General features: G+C 41.5%; 1 protein-coding gene across 2 annotated transcripts in view; it reads right to left on the bottom strand.

The window, feature by feature from the left end:
* Window positions 1-285: 285 nt before the first annotated feature.
* Window positions 286-15,698, bottom strand: part of BPGM (bisphosphoglycerate mutase) — a 32,733-nt gene continuing 17,320 nt past the window's right edge. Inside the window, exons 3-4 of one of the 2 annotated variants that reach the window (XR_005748024.1) lie at window positions 2,504-2,612; window positions 1,291-1,307 (exon numbers count right to left, since the gene is read on the bottom strand). Coding sequence is in view for 1 of the 2 variants with exons in the window: in XM_040345159.1 (XP_040201093.1) it covers window positions 1,129-1,307 (179 nt within the window). In the remaining variant the exon portion in view is untranslated. Of the gene's footprint in view, window positions 1,308-2,503; window positions 2,613-15,698 lie in introns of both variants that reach the window. The other variant, XM_040345159.1, reaches the window with a different exon arrangement.

Genomic DNA, 15,698 nt, shown 5'->3' with positions numbered 1-15,698 from the left:
ATACTGCTGTACCCGGTTTTGGCGCAACACCAGAGAGCAGGAGGTTTTTGTGTTATTGCTAAAATCCCAAGCAGCATTGGCAGTTTCCCCCTGCTAAACTACAGAATAGCCACCCTGTTTCCTCATCTCCATAAATAAGGGGAATGGGTACTGCAGTCCAGCAGAGGAGAACTAAGAAGGGCTGACAGCACGGCTTGAGATTTTGGTGCAGCAGAGGCAAATAGATAGATATTTTTTTCTGTTCTTGCAACATTAATAGTGACAAAACAAGAGGAAATGTTAATGTTTGGCAGAGACGTACTGCATAGTTTTTTTTTTTTTTTTTCACATACACTTTAAAATTTGCCAAATGTAACATACCCAATCTAGTTTGGTTGTAATGTGTAACCTTACATTGCTTGCTATCACTTTATATTAAAAAGTGTTTTGTCTACCAATCACTGAGAATTCTGCTTTTAGCAGAAACCAGAAGCTGAATCACCCCAACTTCTTTTATCACCCCGGAACTCCAGTGGTAGGATCTGTTCATCAAAGTTCCCAGCTCTGCCCCATCAGCCACGTCCAAGGGAATCTTACAAGACTGGTTTTCATCTTATACATTCAAACAGAGAATCAAGAAGGAGAAGCAAGAATCCATGTCTAAGAGAGGAACATCATAGAGAAGGGCTTGCAGGACTCTTGAAGTCCTCGGGGGTTACAAGAGACTAAAGAAAAGCTATCTTGTGAGAATTATAAAGACTGCCATTGTTGACCATTTCTTCTCAAAATGCTAGTTGTCTGACCATCATGCAGATGCTTGGGCTTCAGTGTTTCTTGTACTACTAACCTTAAACAAAGTATAGAGATAGAGGATTCAGACACTTTTCTGACACTTGTTCATACAGCTGGTTTGTTTGACACGAAAAAAATAAAAATATATATATCGTGATGTCATACAGACAACAAGTATTTATAGAAGAAAGCCTGCAATGGCGGTCACTTTTGTTTTTTTTTTTATTATTATTTTTTTTTTTACACATGACAGGGTCTCTTTACCAGGTAATCGAGTCCATTGATGTTCACACAAATCAAGAAAATTTGTTTTGCCTGGACTGGTCCTTTAAGCACCAGTCGACCTTCAGGAAAACTTTACTTTTCGCTTTGTTTGACTTTGCCCTGATCTTCCACTTTCCTAATGGCTGCCTGAATGGCCTCCTGGTCACCCAAAAATTCATGCGGTTTGACGGCATGGAGATTCTCATCAAGTTCTAGAACCACTGGAACCCCAGTGGGAAGAGAGATCTTTATAATGTCCTCATCTGAAATACCTGTCAAGTGAAACAAACAATAGATCACAAGAATGCATTAAATGCTGCAGAGAAAAACAAAGTCAGTCAATCAAGTGGACCTGAACTCAAAAACCAAAGAGATGATTTCCCCCCCCCCCCCCCCGTTCTTGAATTCTTCTTAAAAGAATAGCAGTTAACCCAAGGTCCTCCTGGGTTGTAGAACTGCAGTGTGGTGACCGATTATCTAAAGCACTGTTGCCTCTAACTACTAGTCTAACCAGATTAGGAGTGAGATTTGGCGATGTCATTGTGCTGTCCAGAATTCTCCATGCTGGAGAAGAAGCTGTACCAGAGAAACTGCAGTGCAGGGGTCTCCTTGCTTCTGATCTAACCATTTTGTACACCCGTGCTTTGTTTACCTGTCCTGTGGCTTCCTGATTATTACCATTCCAGTCATCAGAACACTATTTATCAGGGGGAAAGTCTGATATGAGGAAGCATACCCTGCCTTTGCCAAGATGGCAGTCTCCACTGGAGAACAAGGCATTGTCGTTAGTTATGAGGAAAAGATCAGCTGCAGGGAGACCACAGGTAAAACTGATGACTGGTTAAGTTTTCTGCCTGTGAGCACAGGTACCCTTTAAACACCAGTTTAACATGGCTACTGGCAGGCTGAATCAAATGCCGTCATTTTAGACCTTTAGAGACTCCAGAGATCTTGCCATCAAAATTCTCAGTGCTGTAAACATTGCCATTACAAAAGTCAATAATGTGTTATATTTCTCCAAAATATAAAGTGAGAGAGGCAGAGAGAGTGAGAGAGGCAGAGAGAGTGAGAGAGGCAGAGAGTGAGAGAGGCAGAGAGTGAGAGAGGCAGAGAGTGAGAGAGGCAGAGAGAGAGGCAGAGAGAGAGGCAGAGAGGGAGAGATGCCTACAAAACATAAGGAAAGAGCAGTGGGCATTATCCAATTGATGCCTGCTCAAAACTTTTAGGTTTTGCAGTTACATTTTAGTAGCTGTTCAGTGTGTAAAAACTGAAAATAAACATTTGTATGGGATTGTTTCTAATATTGCACTTGGCATTATACGACTATACATACACTAACGTTTACATTTGATAATTGTGTGCAAACAGAACGCGTACATAATTTGGTTTGAAAGTTCAGGAGAGGTCAAACTTGACTTTGAGAAAGGTCACTTGGGAGGGATGGGAGCTTCTGCGGATTGAGTTACACCTTGAACATTTCTTTACAACTGCAAGGTCAGCTGAAGGGCTACGATTCCAAGATTCTCAGAAGATAGGTTTACTGACACACGTTACAGAAAGAGGCTTGCCTATGAAAACTGGGGCGAAAAAATAAAAAAAAAATGGAGGGTTACTGTATGATTTTGATAGAGACATCCGATTGTCAGATCTTTGGCAAAAAGATCTCACAAGCTAATTATTCTTTTTGGAGAGGGGCATTTAAAGAGACCCTGTCGCCTTGCCATTCATCTGACCATGTTATACTCACCTTGACAGGGTTACACACCTGGTAATTTAAACTTGGAGCAGAGATGTAACCCAGCACTTTTTCATTTGACAGTAGTCAGGCCTAGCACTTGCCCACTAGGCCTGAGCACTGTATCATGACACCCCCATATCCAGAAGAAATGGGTATTCTGTGATTGCAGTGTCACAAGAAGGAGCAGTGGGAGAGTGCCGTCATAGCAATGTAGGCCCCTGGCCCTAAACTGGGGCTAGAATGCAAGCTTTGTTTCTGACTGGGCTGTAGGCCGCTCAAACCGATTGTACAGTTTATATCTGGTCTTTCCCCAAGCTCAATTGGGTTGTGCATTTCTCACTGTTGCCAGTAGGTGTCGCTGGTACCACAGGCTAGCAGGGATATGCAATTAGCGGACCTCCAGCTTTTGCAGAACTACAAGTCCCATGAGGCATAGCAAGACAGCCACAGCTACAAGCATGACACCAAGAGGCATGATGGGACTTGTAGTTTTGCAACAGCTGGAGGTCCGCTAATTGCATATCACTGGGCTATAGTATGAGATAGAACTAGACAAAGTTATGAATATTTATATTTTTTCTAGCCAGCCCATTAGGAGGTTCTTGGCTACTGGTGCATACTGGGAGAGGATATATATTTGGGCTGGGCCATGTGCTCGCTCTCCTGCCTCAGGTCCCACTAGCCTGAGGAGGTGCTGCTAAATTGAGCTCTGCATGCAAGCCCAGAACCCTGTCAGGGGCCTACTAATTATGAGGCCGTCTTGCCCGGGGTGGAAGAAGCCAAGCCAAATAGAGAAGACGGGGGGGGACACACCAGAATGTAACAACGTTACTCTAGTGCTGAGAGGGTAAAGGAGGGAGGAGGTTTTCACTACTGCCTGTATATACGCCCACATGTGTAAAGTCAATATCATGTAACCTGGCTAGCTCCGAAACAATAAAAACTTCTCTCCAGCATTTATAAAAAAAAAAAAAAAAAAAAAAAAAAACCACACACACACACACACACACACACACACGTCGGCTGATTTACCTGTGTTAGCCGGCCTCCCCGATAGACAGTGCAGGAGGGGGGGGGGGATCTGTGCATACAGGATAAATCAGATTTTACACAATGGAGAGGATTAACCCCTTAAAGCGGAGTTCCGCCAAAAAAAAAAAAAAAAAGTCTGCAGCTACAAATACTGCAACTGCCCACTTTTAAAATTAGAACTTACCTGTCCAGGGCACCCGCGATGTCCTCATCTGAAGCCGACCCATCCCTCAGCTTTGGGTGGAGGCGCCAGCATTGCTAGTATGCGGGGGGGTGGAGGAGGAGCCGGACATGGCGTAGATACTGCGGCAATCTTTTCTCTAGAAGTGGGAGCAAATACTTGTATGAGACAGGCATCTGCTCCCCCATGAAATGGTTCGTAGACGCTATAACTTTTGCGCAAACCAATCAATATACGCTTATTGGGATTTTTTAAAATATGTTGCATAATACATATTGGTGTAAATTGATGAAGAAATTAGGTTTTTTATATTGGATATGTTTTTTTTTTCTGCTATAAAAGTTTTTTTTTGTTTTTAAAGGGGGGATAGAAAGCTCTTTGGGGGGGTACAACATTACACAAACACGCATTTGTCAGTTAAATCAACGCAGTGCCCACTGCAACAAGTTTGTTCCACCACCCCGTGAAAAAATAAAGTCAACAGCTACAAATACTGTAGCTGCTGACTTTGAATATTAGGAAACTTACCGATCCAGGGAACCCACAATGTCAGCACCCCAACCAATTTTCTGATTGGCTCGCGGGTGCTGCCACTGCCATTCCTTGTAAGGGGATATATGTCAGGAGTGATCCATTCTTGTTTTTGAAAAATTCTGTATATATGGTGTTTTTTTAATGTACAGTAAGGGTTAATGTTTTATATTAAAATAAAAACATATTTGAAATCCGGAATAGGCTTTGTTCATATTTATTGTTTGAGGTTTACAACCACTTTTCTGTAGACATACTGTCATTCAATACAATAAAAGGACGCTGCTCTCAAAATGACAGTCATGCGATAGTGGGTGCGCAGCCCCAAACGCAGACAGTGTGTGTTCAGTGCACCCGCAAGGCTGGCAAACTGGGAGCAGTGGCAGTGTCTGTGCCAACTGACACAAAATGAACTGCTTGCACAGGGATGCAAGAACGTTTGTGCATCCCTCTCCGGGCAAACATGTCCCTCGCATGCATGTACACTATTAGTAGTAGTTCATATAAAACGAGACTTAAAGAAGTTGGAAAGGAAAAAAAAAAAAAAAAAAATTCACCTTAATGCAAACTATGCATTAAGGTGAAAAAACATCTGATGCCGCCCCCCCCCCCCCCCCCGAGCCCCTGTTTGACTTACCTGACCCCTCAAAAGTCCCGCGATACTCTTCGCTGCTCAGCCTGGCCGCTGATTGGCTAGAGCGGAAGGATTGAGAGCAGCGCAGCCATTGGCTGGCGCTGCTGTCAATTACATCCAGTGACTCGGTGCGCTTAAGGGCGGGGCCGAGTGATACAGTGAGATGGCTATGGCCGCTCGCTGTATCATGGGAGCGTGCCGCAAGGACTCATCACCATGCGAGCCCTCTCACATGACTGTGGCGAGTTCTTGTGGGGAGGACCAGAGACAGCCGCCGAGGGACCCCAGAAGGCGTGGATCGGGGGCCACACTGTGCAAAACGAAGGCAAGTATAACATGTTTTAAGAAGAAAAATGTTACTGCGCTGATCTAATTATCCAGAGGTATTTAATCTCTGGGAATATGGACATAAGTGAAATATCAGGGCCACAATGTACCCAATCTTAAGTGTGAATAACCTGAATACAAACAATAAAAAATATAAGAAATATATGAGTCATACAAATGTGACACAGTGATTTCAAACTTAAATCATATATCTAGATCAGTGTGTCAGCATACAATCCATATGCCACAGTGCTTCTATGAGAAAAATGGCTGTTGCTGCTACTGACCAACCAAATAGTGAAAACAATACGAAAGATATTACAAAAAAATATATTATATATATATATATATATATATATATATATATATATATATATATATATATATATATATATATATATATATATATATATATATATATATATATATATATATATATATATATATATATATATGTGTGTAAAAACCCAATATGCAGTATGCCAACTGCACCGTGAGTTGTCCAATAACCGATATTGGAACAAAATAAAATATCAATAAAAGTGAAATAATTATCAAACAACCATACAAATGTGCAATGTGCTTGCAGCATTTCAGGGAATCCACAGGGGTATAAATACAGCCTAAACAGTAGTGTCCACAGCTCTCCTGACGACGCAACTAGCGAAACGCGTAGAGGCTTTTTGGACACACACATTGAGGGTGCAGCACACCAGCGCGCACGGACCCCTTGTAGCAATACATGCGGAGCACAGCGGGGCAAGCACACCTCTTAGGACGCCACTTAGATGCTGGTCAGCGGCTTTTAACGGTTGACACTGCCAAAGACACTCAGTGCCGGTCAGAGGCACTTTATATTGTAAGTGTTATATTTTTTTACCTTTTTTAAATAAATACATATTTTAATATACTACACCATGATGAGCCCCTTGTTTTTGAGGAATTGATGACACCTTGTAAAAGGGAAAAGGAGGCAACACCCACTGACCGACAAAGAAAAGACACCACTTTGGAGCCCAATAATATCTGGGGTCTGGTGAGTGTTGATTTTAACCATTGGTGATGGTGGCACATCTTTGTCGGGTGGAAGAGATACCGGCACTTTCCTGTACACAGCATTACCAACATTGAACCTTGTGTTTGCTGGAACCTATTGTATAAGAGCAAGATTGCCTGTCATTTGGACTATTTTTAAGTGCAGCCAGCACATTGCACAGTGACATTTGTATGGTTGTTTGATAATTATTTCACTTTTATTGATATTTATTTTATTTTGTTCCAATAGCGGTTATTGGACAACTCACGGTGCAGTTGGCATACTGCATATTGGGTTTTTACACACACATTATATATATATATATATATATATATATATATATATATATTTTTTGTAATATCTTTCGTATTGTTTTCATTATTTGGTTGGTCAGTAGCAGCAACAGCCATTTTTCTCATAGAAGCACTGTGGCATATGGATTGTATGCTGACACACTGATCTAGATATATGATTTAAGTTTGAAATCACTGTGTCACATTTGTATGACTCATATATTTCTTATATTTTTTATTGTTTGTATTCAGGTTATTCACACTTAAGATTGGGTACATTGTGGCCCTGATATTTCACTTATGTCCATATTCCCAGAGATTAAATACCTCTGGATAATTAGATCAGCGCAGTAACATTTTTCTTCTTGGAGCACTATTGACCCCCACTAAGGGCACACCGTACTGCAGCAGATCACAGTTCACATTTATTTATTTATTTCCTTTTGCGCCGGTGACACTCACAACCAAGTATAACATGTTTGTTATTTTAAAGAAAACATTTTTTTTTCATTTATTGACCCTTTAAAACGTTACATGTGGCGCCTTTGGAGATTCCAGGGGCCATCCTTGAGGCTCCTTATATCAAGTAAGTTGACCACTATTGTGGTACATGGAAACTTATAAAAAAAAAATAGGATGATAAAGGCTAATTTAAATTGGCCTAACAGTATATTGAGAAGTATAAGAACAGTGCCAGAGGTGGTGCACACTTGAACTATAAGGCCTCATGTACACTGCGCTGCTGGTAAATGGATGTTTAGGAGCAGTTGGGCCTTTTTTCAGCTGCCACTGAACTCTCATCTATGTTATCTTATCAGTACATGTACACAGGGTTGTTTATAGTCGTTTTATAGTCGTTTCTAGGCAGTTGAGTTTAGAAGTAATTTTTGAAAAGGAAAAAGAAAAAAAAAAGGCAGGCGTTCAGGACAGATGTGTTCAGAGGCATATGAAATACCCGGAAACTCGTGTTTAGCCGCCTTTCGTTTACAGGTGGGTTTTTTTTCCCTTCAAATAGTCTTTTAAACAAACATGCCATACTTACCTCCATTGTGCAGTTCATTTTGCACATAGTGGCCCTGATCCTCGTCTTCTGGGGTCCCTCCCCGCAAGTGCTAACCCCCTCTGGGAAGCGAGCTCCCAAGGGGGTTAGCTTGCGGGCGCACTCCCGTGCGATACAGAGTGCATCACTCAGCCCTGCCCCCCAGCATGCTATGTCATCGATTTGTTTGACAGCAGCGGGAGCCAATGACTGCGTTTTTTAATCATCCAATGAAGAGCCGCCTCAAGCTGGGGGAAAGCATCAGGGGATCGCGCACACAGATGTGGGGCTCAGGTAAGTAAAACAGGGGGGGGGGGGTGCTGCAGAGTGCATGAAGGTTAAAAAAAAAAAAAAAAAAAAAAACCCCAAAAAACTTTGCAACCCCTTTAAGCCCAAGAATGGTCACACCTGGGCCTTCTGTCATATCTGCCATCTACGGTTTTCTCTTCTGTTCTTCCCAGTGAACAGTCTGCCAAAATTGATTGCTGTGCTGTCTACACTGCACACCCTGAAAGAAAAAAAAGTTCTGTCTAAAAAGATAAAAAAAAAAAAAAAAAAGAGACCCAGGAGCCCATGCAATGGGATAAGACTATTGTGAAACACAAGATAAGCTAAATCTACTACAGTGAAGACAACTGTCATATTACAAAAACAAGTGCAATTCATTCAAGTGCCCCATATCAATTTTTTCGGGTGAACCTGGGCTGTACATGCCTTGTTAGTGCATTATACACCAACATTGTGAGTACAACCATTTTTTCTGGAAGGCTTGTATAGTATCTACATTTTTGGTTTTATGGGGTATTTATTGTACTATTCTTAACTTGTTTAGAAAAATTTCCTTTTTAACCCCTAAACCAGTCTTTCTCAACTCCAGTCCTCAAGGCGCCCCAACAGGTCATGTTTTCAGGATTTCCCTCCGATGAAACAGCTGTGGTAATTACAAGGAAGTGAAACTGATCAAATCACCTGTGCAAAATAATGGAAAGCCTGAAAACATGACCTGTTGGGGCGCCTTGAGGACTGGAGTTGAGAAACCCTGCCCTAAACTCCTGAAAAAGCACATCTGTCACGAAACATGTCGAGCAGGACTATGAACTGACATCATCATCAGCCCTTTAAGCAGCTACCATTGGGTACCTGTCTCCCATGCTCTCCATTGCTTTGCTTATCTTGGGGGAATCCATCCCAATTACAACGGCTAATGGTGGTACCAGTAATGTGTACTGTTGTCTATCAAGAAAATGTGTGATGGTACTAATGTAACAATTTTTAATCTTTTGTATTTTCAATAAAATATTTACATTTTAATATTAGAGTTTGTTGCCCCATTAAAATCTAGCCCCCCCCCCCAGACCCTATGCAGTCAATTTACTAAAGGCTAATCCACTTTGCACTGCAGGTGCACTTGGAAGAGCAGTCACAGTAGGTCTAAGGGGAAGATCTGAAATGAGGGGACACTCTAATTTCCATCATCCAATCATGTACAAACAGAATTTTTTTTTTTCCTTTGCATGCCCCCTCAGATCTAAAGTAACTGCACTTCCAAGTGCACTTGGAGTGCAAAGTGAACTTCCCTTTAGTAAATAAAAGCCCCTATGTTATTGAGGACGAGGCACAGTTGATGAGGTTATGTCCACAGTACCACTCTGTGTTGACATACATCGTTAATCATATTCATTTACAGTCCCATCTGCGTCAGACGGCTCGTAGTCCTTAAAGTGGTTGTAAACCCTTATGCCGCGTACACACGGTCGTTTTTTTGTGATGAAATAAAACAACGTTTTAAAAAACGTCATTTAAAATGATCTTGTGTGGGCTTTACGTCGTTTGTCTTCTAAAAAAACGACCCCAAAAAAAATTGGAACATGCTTCAATTTTTTATGTAGTTTTTCAAAATGTCGTTTTTTGTGTCATAAAAAATCATCATGTGTGGGCTAAAATGACGCTTAAAACTATGTTTTTAAACCCACGCATGCTCAGAAGCAAGTTATGACGCAAGCTTGAATGGAACAGAGTGCGGTTGTACGTAACCGCGCTTTGCTAGAGCATTTTGAAAAAACGATGGTGTGTAGGCAACGTCGTTTTTTTAAATTAAGTTTGAAAAACGTAGTCCGTCCCCCCCATGAGAAAAAAAAATATGTTTTTTTCCCCCCCAAGACAAAAAACAACCGTGTGTACGTGGCATTACAGACCACTTAGACCTACAGCTAAGCCTTAATTCTAGGCTTACCTGTAGGTGCAAGAAATATCTCCTTAACCACCTGCCGACTGACGTGCGTCTATTTACGGCGACAGAATGGCACGGGCAGGAAGATTGGCATACAGATACGTCCCTTAAATCTGCCACCCAGCAGGCGCCCACCGCGTACCTCGCGAGTTCGGCCTATGGAACGCGATGTTCCCGGAAAGGCCCGCGATTGCAGTCAGCAAGGGCAGAACAGGGGAATGCCTTTGTAAACAAGGCATTCCCCTATTCTGCCTTGTGACACGGTCACTGGTGAACGTTCCCCTTGATCAGGAACAGTCATCAGTGACGTGTCACGTTTAGCCATGCCCCCTAACAGTAAGAATCACTCCATAGGGACCCCTGCAGCGCCACCTGGTTAACCCCTTCACTGCCAGTGTCATTTTTACAGTAAAAAGTGCATTTTTATAGCATTTATCGCTGTAAAAATGACAATGGTCCCAAAATGGTGTCAAAGGGGTCTGATGTGTCCACAGCTCAAAAAAATAAAAAAATGTAATTAATAAAAATGCCATAAAAACAATCCCCTATATTGTAGAAGCTATAACTTTTGCGGAAACGGCGCAGGTGCACTGAGCATGCCATTTCTGAATGGGACCATGCCATCCCTGACGGCTTTCACGCATGCACGCGGGAGCGACGTAATCGTGGCTTCGGCCAGTCACATCGCCGGAGCCGTGATACAAGAAAGCGAGATGGCGGGGGTGGAGGAGTGGAACGAGGGCTGCTGCGGGGGCTTCAATCTCAGGCATACTAGTTCATTATGTCTTTTTCTTGCAGGGTGTATTTTTTGTTTTGGTGGGTTTATTCCCTCTTTAATGGCCTACCGGGGTGCTCATTAGCACCCACTAGTTCACTGACACTTCCTGCAGCTGAGTAAACTGTTTGTCTGTATGGAGTTATGGGCAGACAGCGTGTCTGCAGGAGCCCGACATTGCACTCTTGATCTAACTTTTGCAATCTCCATGCTAAAATAAATGCACCTTTTTATACACAAAATCATGTGCATTTATTTTACAAAAAGGTTAACTTGGCCTTTAATATTCCCAATATGTGCCTGTTGTACCATGTACTTGCAATTTATTCCTTTCCGTTTGTATTTCTTCCTTTGTGAGAAATAACTGGTGAGCCTGCTTTCCTATTTCAAGCTGACAACGCTAGACATGGGAGCAGATTATCTCAGAGAGGTCAGTATTCTGGCTGCTCGGAGTACAGCCTGCCTGTCCAAAGAGAAGAGTTGTGCTGATAAGACCCCCTGCAGCACCATTCTCTGGGAAGACCAGATGGTTAGTGTACTGCTGTTTCTACACCCCTAGATCTCTAAGCCCCTTACACAGCTGAGAACAGAGATTATTCAAGTATGAATTTACAAATAAGGAAATAAAAATTATATATATATATATATACACATATATATATATACACACACACACATATACACACACACACACACACACACACACATATACATATATACATACACACACACACGACTTCAGAGCAGTGCGATTTAGACCTCCAAACTTCATTTAACAGAAGTAAAAAAAAAAAAAAAAAAAAAAAGTACTGCAAGAACCTCTTTCAAAGTTTCTGCAAATTGAAGGTATGGATTTTAGTTTAGTATCGGAGTATTTGCATGACTACCAACGTAATAAAATAGATCTACACATACATTTTGCTTTTCAATTTTAAGCGGAATGGGTTGTTTTGCAAGGTGAGGGTGCACGTATACTTTAAGAGCATTTCTAGAATGTATATATTAGCAAGACTGAAATGTATTCCTTACTGGAAGCAAAGATCCAGTCTCTATTGCTGGCCATATGCTCAAAAGCCTAGCTGTTTGGTCACACGATTTTTAAATGACGTTGAAGACCTGAGTTTAAGTGACCTGATCCTTCCCTGTACAGAGCAGTAGTTTTGCCAGAAAAGCGGACTGTTATCATTGGAATTAGGGCAGGGATCGACAAATCCCAGTCGCCAGGGCGACTAGAAATAGTGTCCTGGCGACTTGGCTTGGAAGGTGGGCAAAAAAAAAAAAAATGTTTTGGTGAGCTGGCGCCATCTGGTGGTGAGGCGTTGGTATTACAAGTTAAGCATTACAAGTTAAACAGCAATTCTAATGTCATTTTTCACTCTTTTCACTGCCATCTTCTTCCCTCTAATTAGTACCCCCAAACATTATATATATTTTTTATCCTAACACCCTAGAGAATAAAATGGCGATCGTTGCAATACTTTGTCACGCCGTATTTGCGCAGCGGTCTTACAAGCGCACTTTTTTGGGAAAAAAAATTACACTTTTTTTAATTAAAAAAAAAAAAAAAAAAAAGTAAAAAGTTATCCCCATTTTTTTTTATATTATGAAAGATAAGGTTATGCCGAGTAAATTCATACCCAACATGTCACACTTCAAAATTGCGTCCGCTCGTGGAATGCCGACAAACTTTTACCCTTTAAAATCTTCATAGGCAACGTTTAAAAAAAAAAAACTACAGGTTGCATGTTTTGAGTTACAGAGGAGGTCTAGGGCTAGAATTATTTCTCTCGCTCTACCAATCGTGGCGATACCTCACATGTGTGGTATGAACACCGTTTACATATGCGGGCGCTGCTCACGTATGTGTTCGCTTCTGCGCGCAAGTTCGTCGGGACGGGGTGCGTTTTCTGGCTCCTAGATTCCAAGCAAATTTGTCAACCCCTGAATTAGGGTCTACTTATAGATACGTTGGCAAGGTTACCAGAAGCAAGTTAATTACAATTATACAAGTTTAAAAATAAACCCCAAAATACTACAGACTCTCCTTAAACTTATAACGTGACCAGTGGCAGCAACGATTACAATTAAAAAGATGTGTCAGCACTTGTGGTCTGCTGCATGCCAGGAATTTGTACATGGTCTGTCTCCAAATTGTTTCAATGATCACCCAAGCTTAATCATGTGTTCTGCTGCCATCCAAAACAAAAGAAGCATTAAAACATAAAGAAGCAAACAAAGCAAAGTTTCGTAGACACCCACATGCCCGTGCCAGCTGCCATAAGAGCTGAAAGAAGACACCAATTTATCTTGCAAATCAAAACTGGTCTTGGTTAAAAAAAATAAAAAAAAAAAGTGGGGATGAATTACAAACAAAACACACACCAATGGGTTGACAAGTGTATTCTCATGCCAAGTCTGGGTTGCTTTAGCAAATTATGTTCCAACAAGATACCTGGCATGTAATGGATCATACTAGTGGACACTGCTGCTCATTGCAATACTCTGAGTTTTAAAATTGAAACCTGTGAGGATTAGGGAGCTACTATGGCTGATCTGGTTTCTGACCCCCCCCCCCCCCCCACTACTATCCTCTCCCAATTGTAAACAGAATTATATCTAGAAAACCAGTGTAAACAATGCAATGCGCCCTTCTCTAGTAGTGCACATGTAATTCTTTATAGCCTTATGTAGCTGTCTATCTACATACCCCCCCCAGGTGTCCTTGGTTAAGTAACATCACAAGTCCTCTTTGCCTTTTTCTGTCTCTGGCAGTGGGCAGACCCTAAAATACTGCAGCATTCTCCAGTCCAGGGCTAGGGGGTGGGCCCTGACACCTTGGGCTTGAAGGAAGTGGATTAGATGATGCTGGATGTCACTCAATCCAGAAGTGGAGCAGCACCAGACTGATGGCCGCCATCACAGGAGATAGAGAGATAAATAGCAATAAGCCTATATTGGTTTGCGCAAAAGTTATAGCGTCTACAAAATAGGGGATAGATTTATGTCATTTTTTATTATTAACTAATAATGCCGGTGATCAGCGATTTTTAGCGGGACTGCAACATTGCGGCAGACAGAGCGCACACTTTGTGACCAGTGACATATATACAGCAAGCAGTGCTATAAAAAAGTGCACCAATTACTGTATAAATGACAATGGCAGGGAAGGGGGTTCACACTAGTGGTGATCAAGGGCTTAAATGTGTTCCCTGGAAGGTGTTTCTAACTGTGGGGGCGTGTACTGAATGGCAGAGGAGAGAGATCACTAGGAACAGACGATCTCTCTCCTTGAGAATCTCTCTCTATTGACAGATTCCTGCTCTGGCCCTCTGGAGCGATCGCGGGTGGCATGTGGACATTGTGACCACCAGTCACATGCATCCACTCCAGCGCCATGCTCGCGCCCACTGTATCTATTGCACGAACCAACGTACAGCTACAGCGATTCACTTAATGGAGCCAACCTGCTGCAGTATAATGACGGCAACTGGTTGGCCAGTGGTTAACCTTGCAAACGTCTTATGTACTACTATTTGGAATATACATTAGAGATCTCCCTCTCTCTCTCTGCATGTATCCTCTATATCCCCTTGAAATATATAATAGATAAATAATTCTGAAAGCACAGGTCCTAAGGAATGAAATGATGGCTGTTGAGAATTTTAATGTGGCACGATATCTGCACAGCCAGTTAAACAATTTTCAGGAAAAAATACACTTAAATGAGTTTTAGTGTAAGCAATTGTACATGCCTGCGAGATGGCAAAAAACTACAGTACCTAAAATTGTCCATAGGCCACACCTAAAAGCCTTTGCAGGTTTAGAGTCAGTTTAGGAGTTAAACATGAGCTATGCACTAGAATTACTGGTCTTGCTCCGACGTTCGTGGCAATGCCTCGCGGGTGCTGTAATCATAATGCGTGCGGGACCTTCCTTCCAAACCCTGCAAAAGTACTTTTACAATAAAGCCAGCTCTAACAAAACAAGACAAGACCAGGATCAATGCTGCGGCTGCAGCCACAATCCTTGTACAACCACTTGCTGCCCAGCACGTTTATATACACTAAATTGTCAAAAGTAATGGGATAACTGCCTTTACACCTTTAAAAGGGTCACTAAAGGAATTTTTTTTTTTAGCTAAATAGCTTCCTTTACCTTACTGCAGTCCTGGTTTCATGTCCTCATTGTTCGTTTTTGCTTTTAATGTTGCTGTAAATCCTCTCTGTTCTGGACACTTCCTGGTTGCCTGTTTCCTGATAACCACAGTGCTGGGAGATTTCTCACGGTGGTCACTAATGTGATTATTGTGTGTAAAACGAAACTGGATTGGTGCTGAGGAGTTTTAGACAAAGTATCACTGCTCTCTATTGGCTGACTGCCCTCTAGTGGCTCTCTGTACATCAGAGAACCAGGAAACAACAGCAAAAACGAAACTACACTGCAGGCACATAATATGATTGTTTTTTTATCTATTTTTAATCATTTTTAAAAGGAATCAGTTAACTATTATGTCTCTATGCCCTGTAAACAATCATTTCAACTAAAAAAAAAAATTCCTTTAGTGACCCTTTAATCACCACCGTTTTATTGTTGCGCTATAAATGAAAAAAAAACGAACATTTAAAAAAAATAAAACAATTTATATATTTTCGTTTGTTATAAAATTTAGCAAATCAGTAATTTTTTTACAAAAAAAATTTGCACAAAATTTATACTGCTACATATCTTTAGTAAAAATAACCCAAATCAGTGTATATTATTTGGTCTTATGTGAAAGTTATATAGAGTCTAAAAGCTATGGTGCAACAGCCAGTACTCCATACTCCTACTTGACCTCTCTGCAGCCT

This window comes from Rana temporaria, chromosome 3, assembly GCF_905171775.1.
Source record: "Rana temporaria chromosome 3, aRanTem1.1, whole genome shotgun sequence".
Classification (NCBI taxonomy): Eukaryota; Metazoa; Chordata; class Amphibia; order Anura; family Ranidae; genus Rana; species Rana temporaria.
The sequence above is the reverse complement of the archived record's forward strand: the minus strand, read 5'-3'. Positions and strand labels throughout refer to the sequence as shown.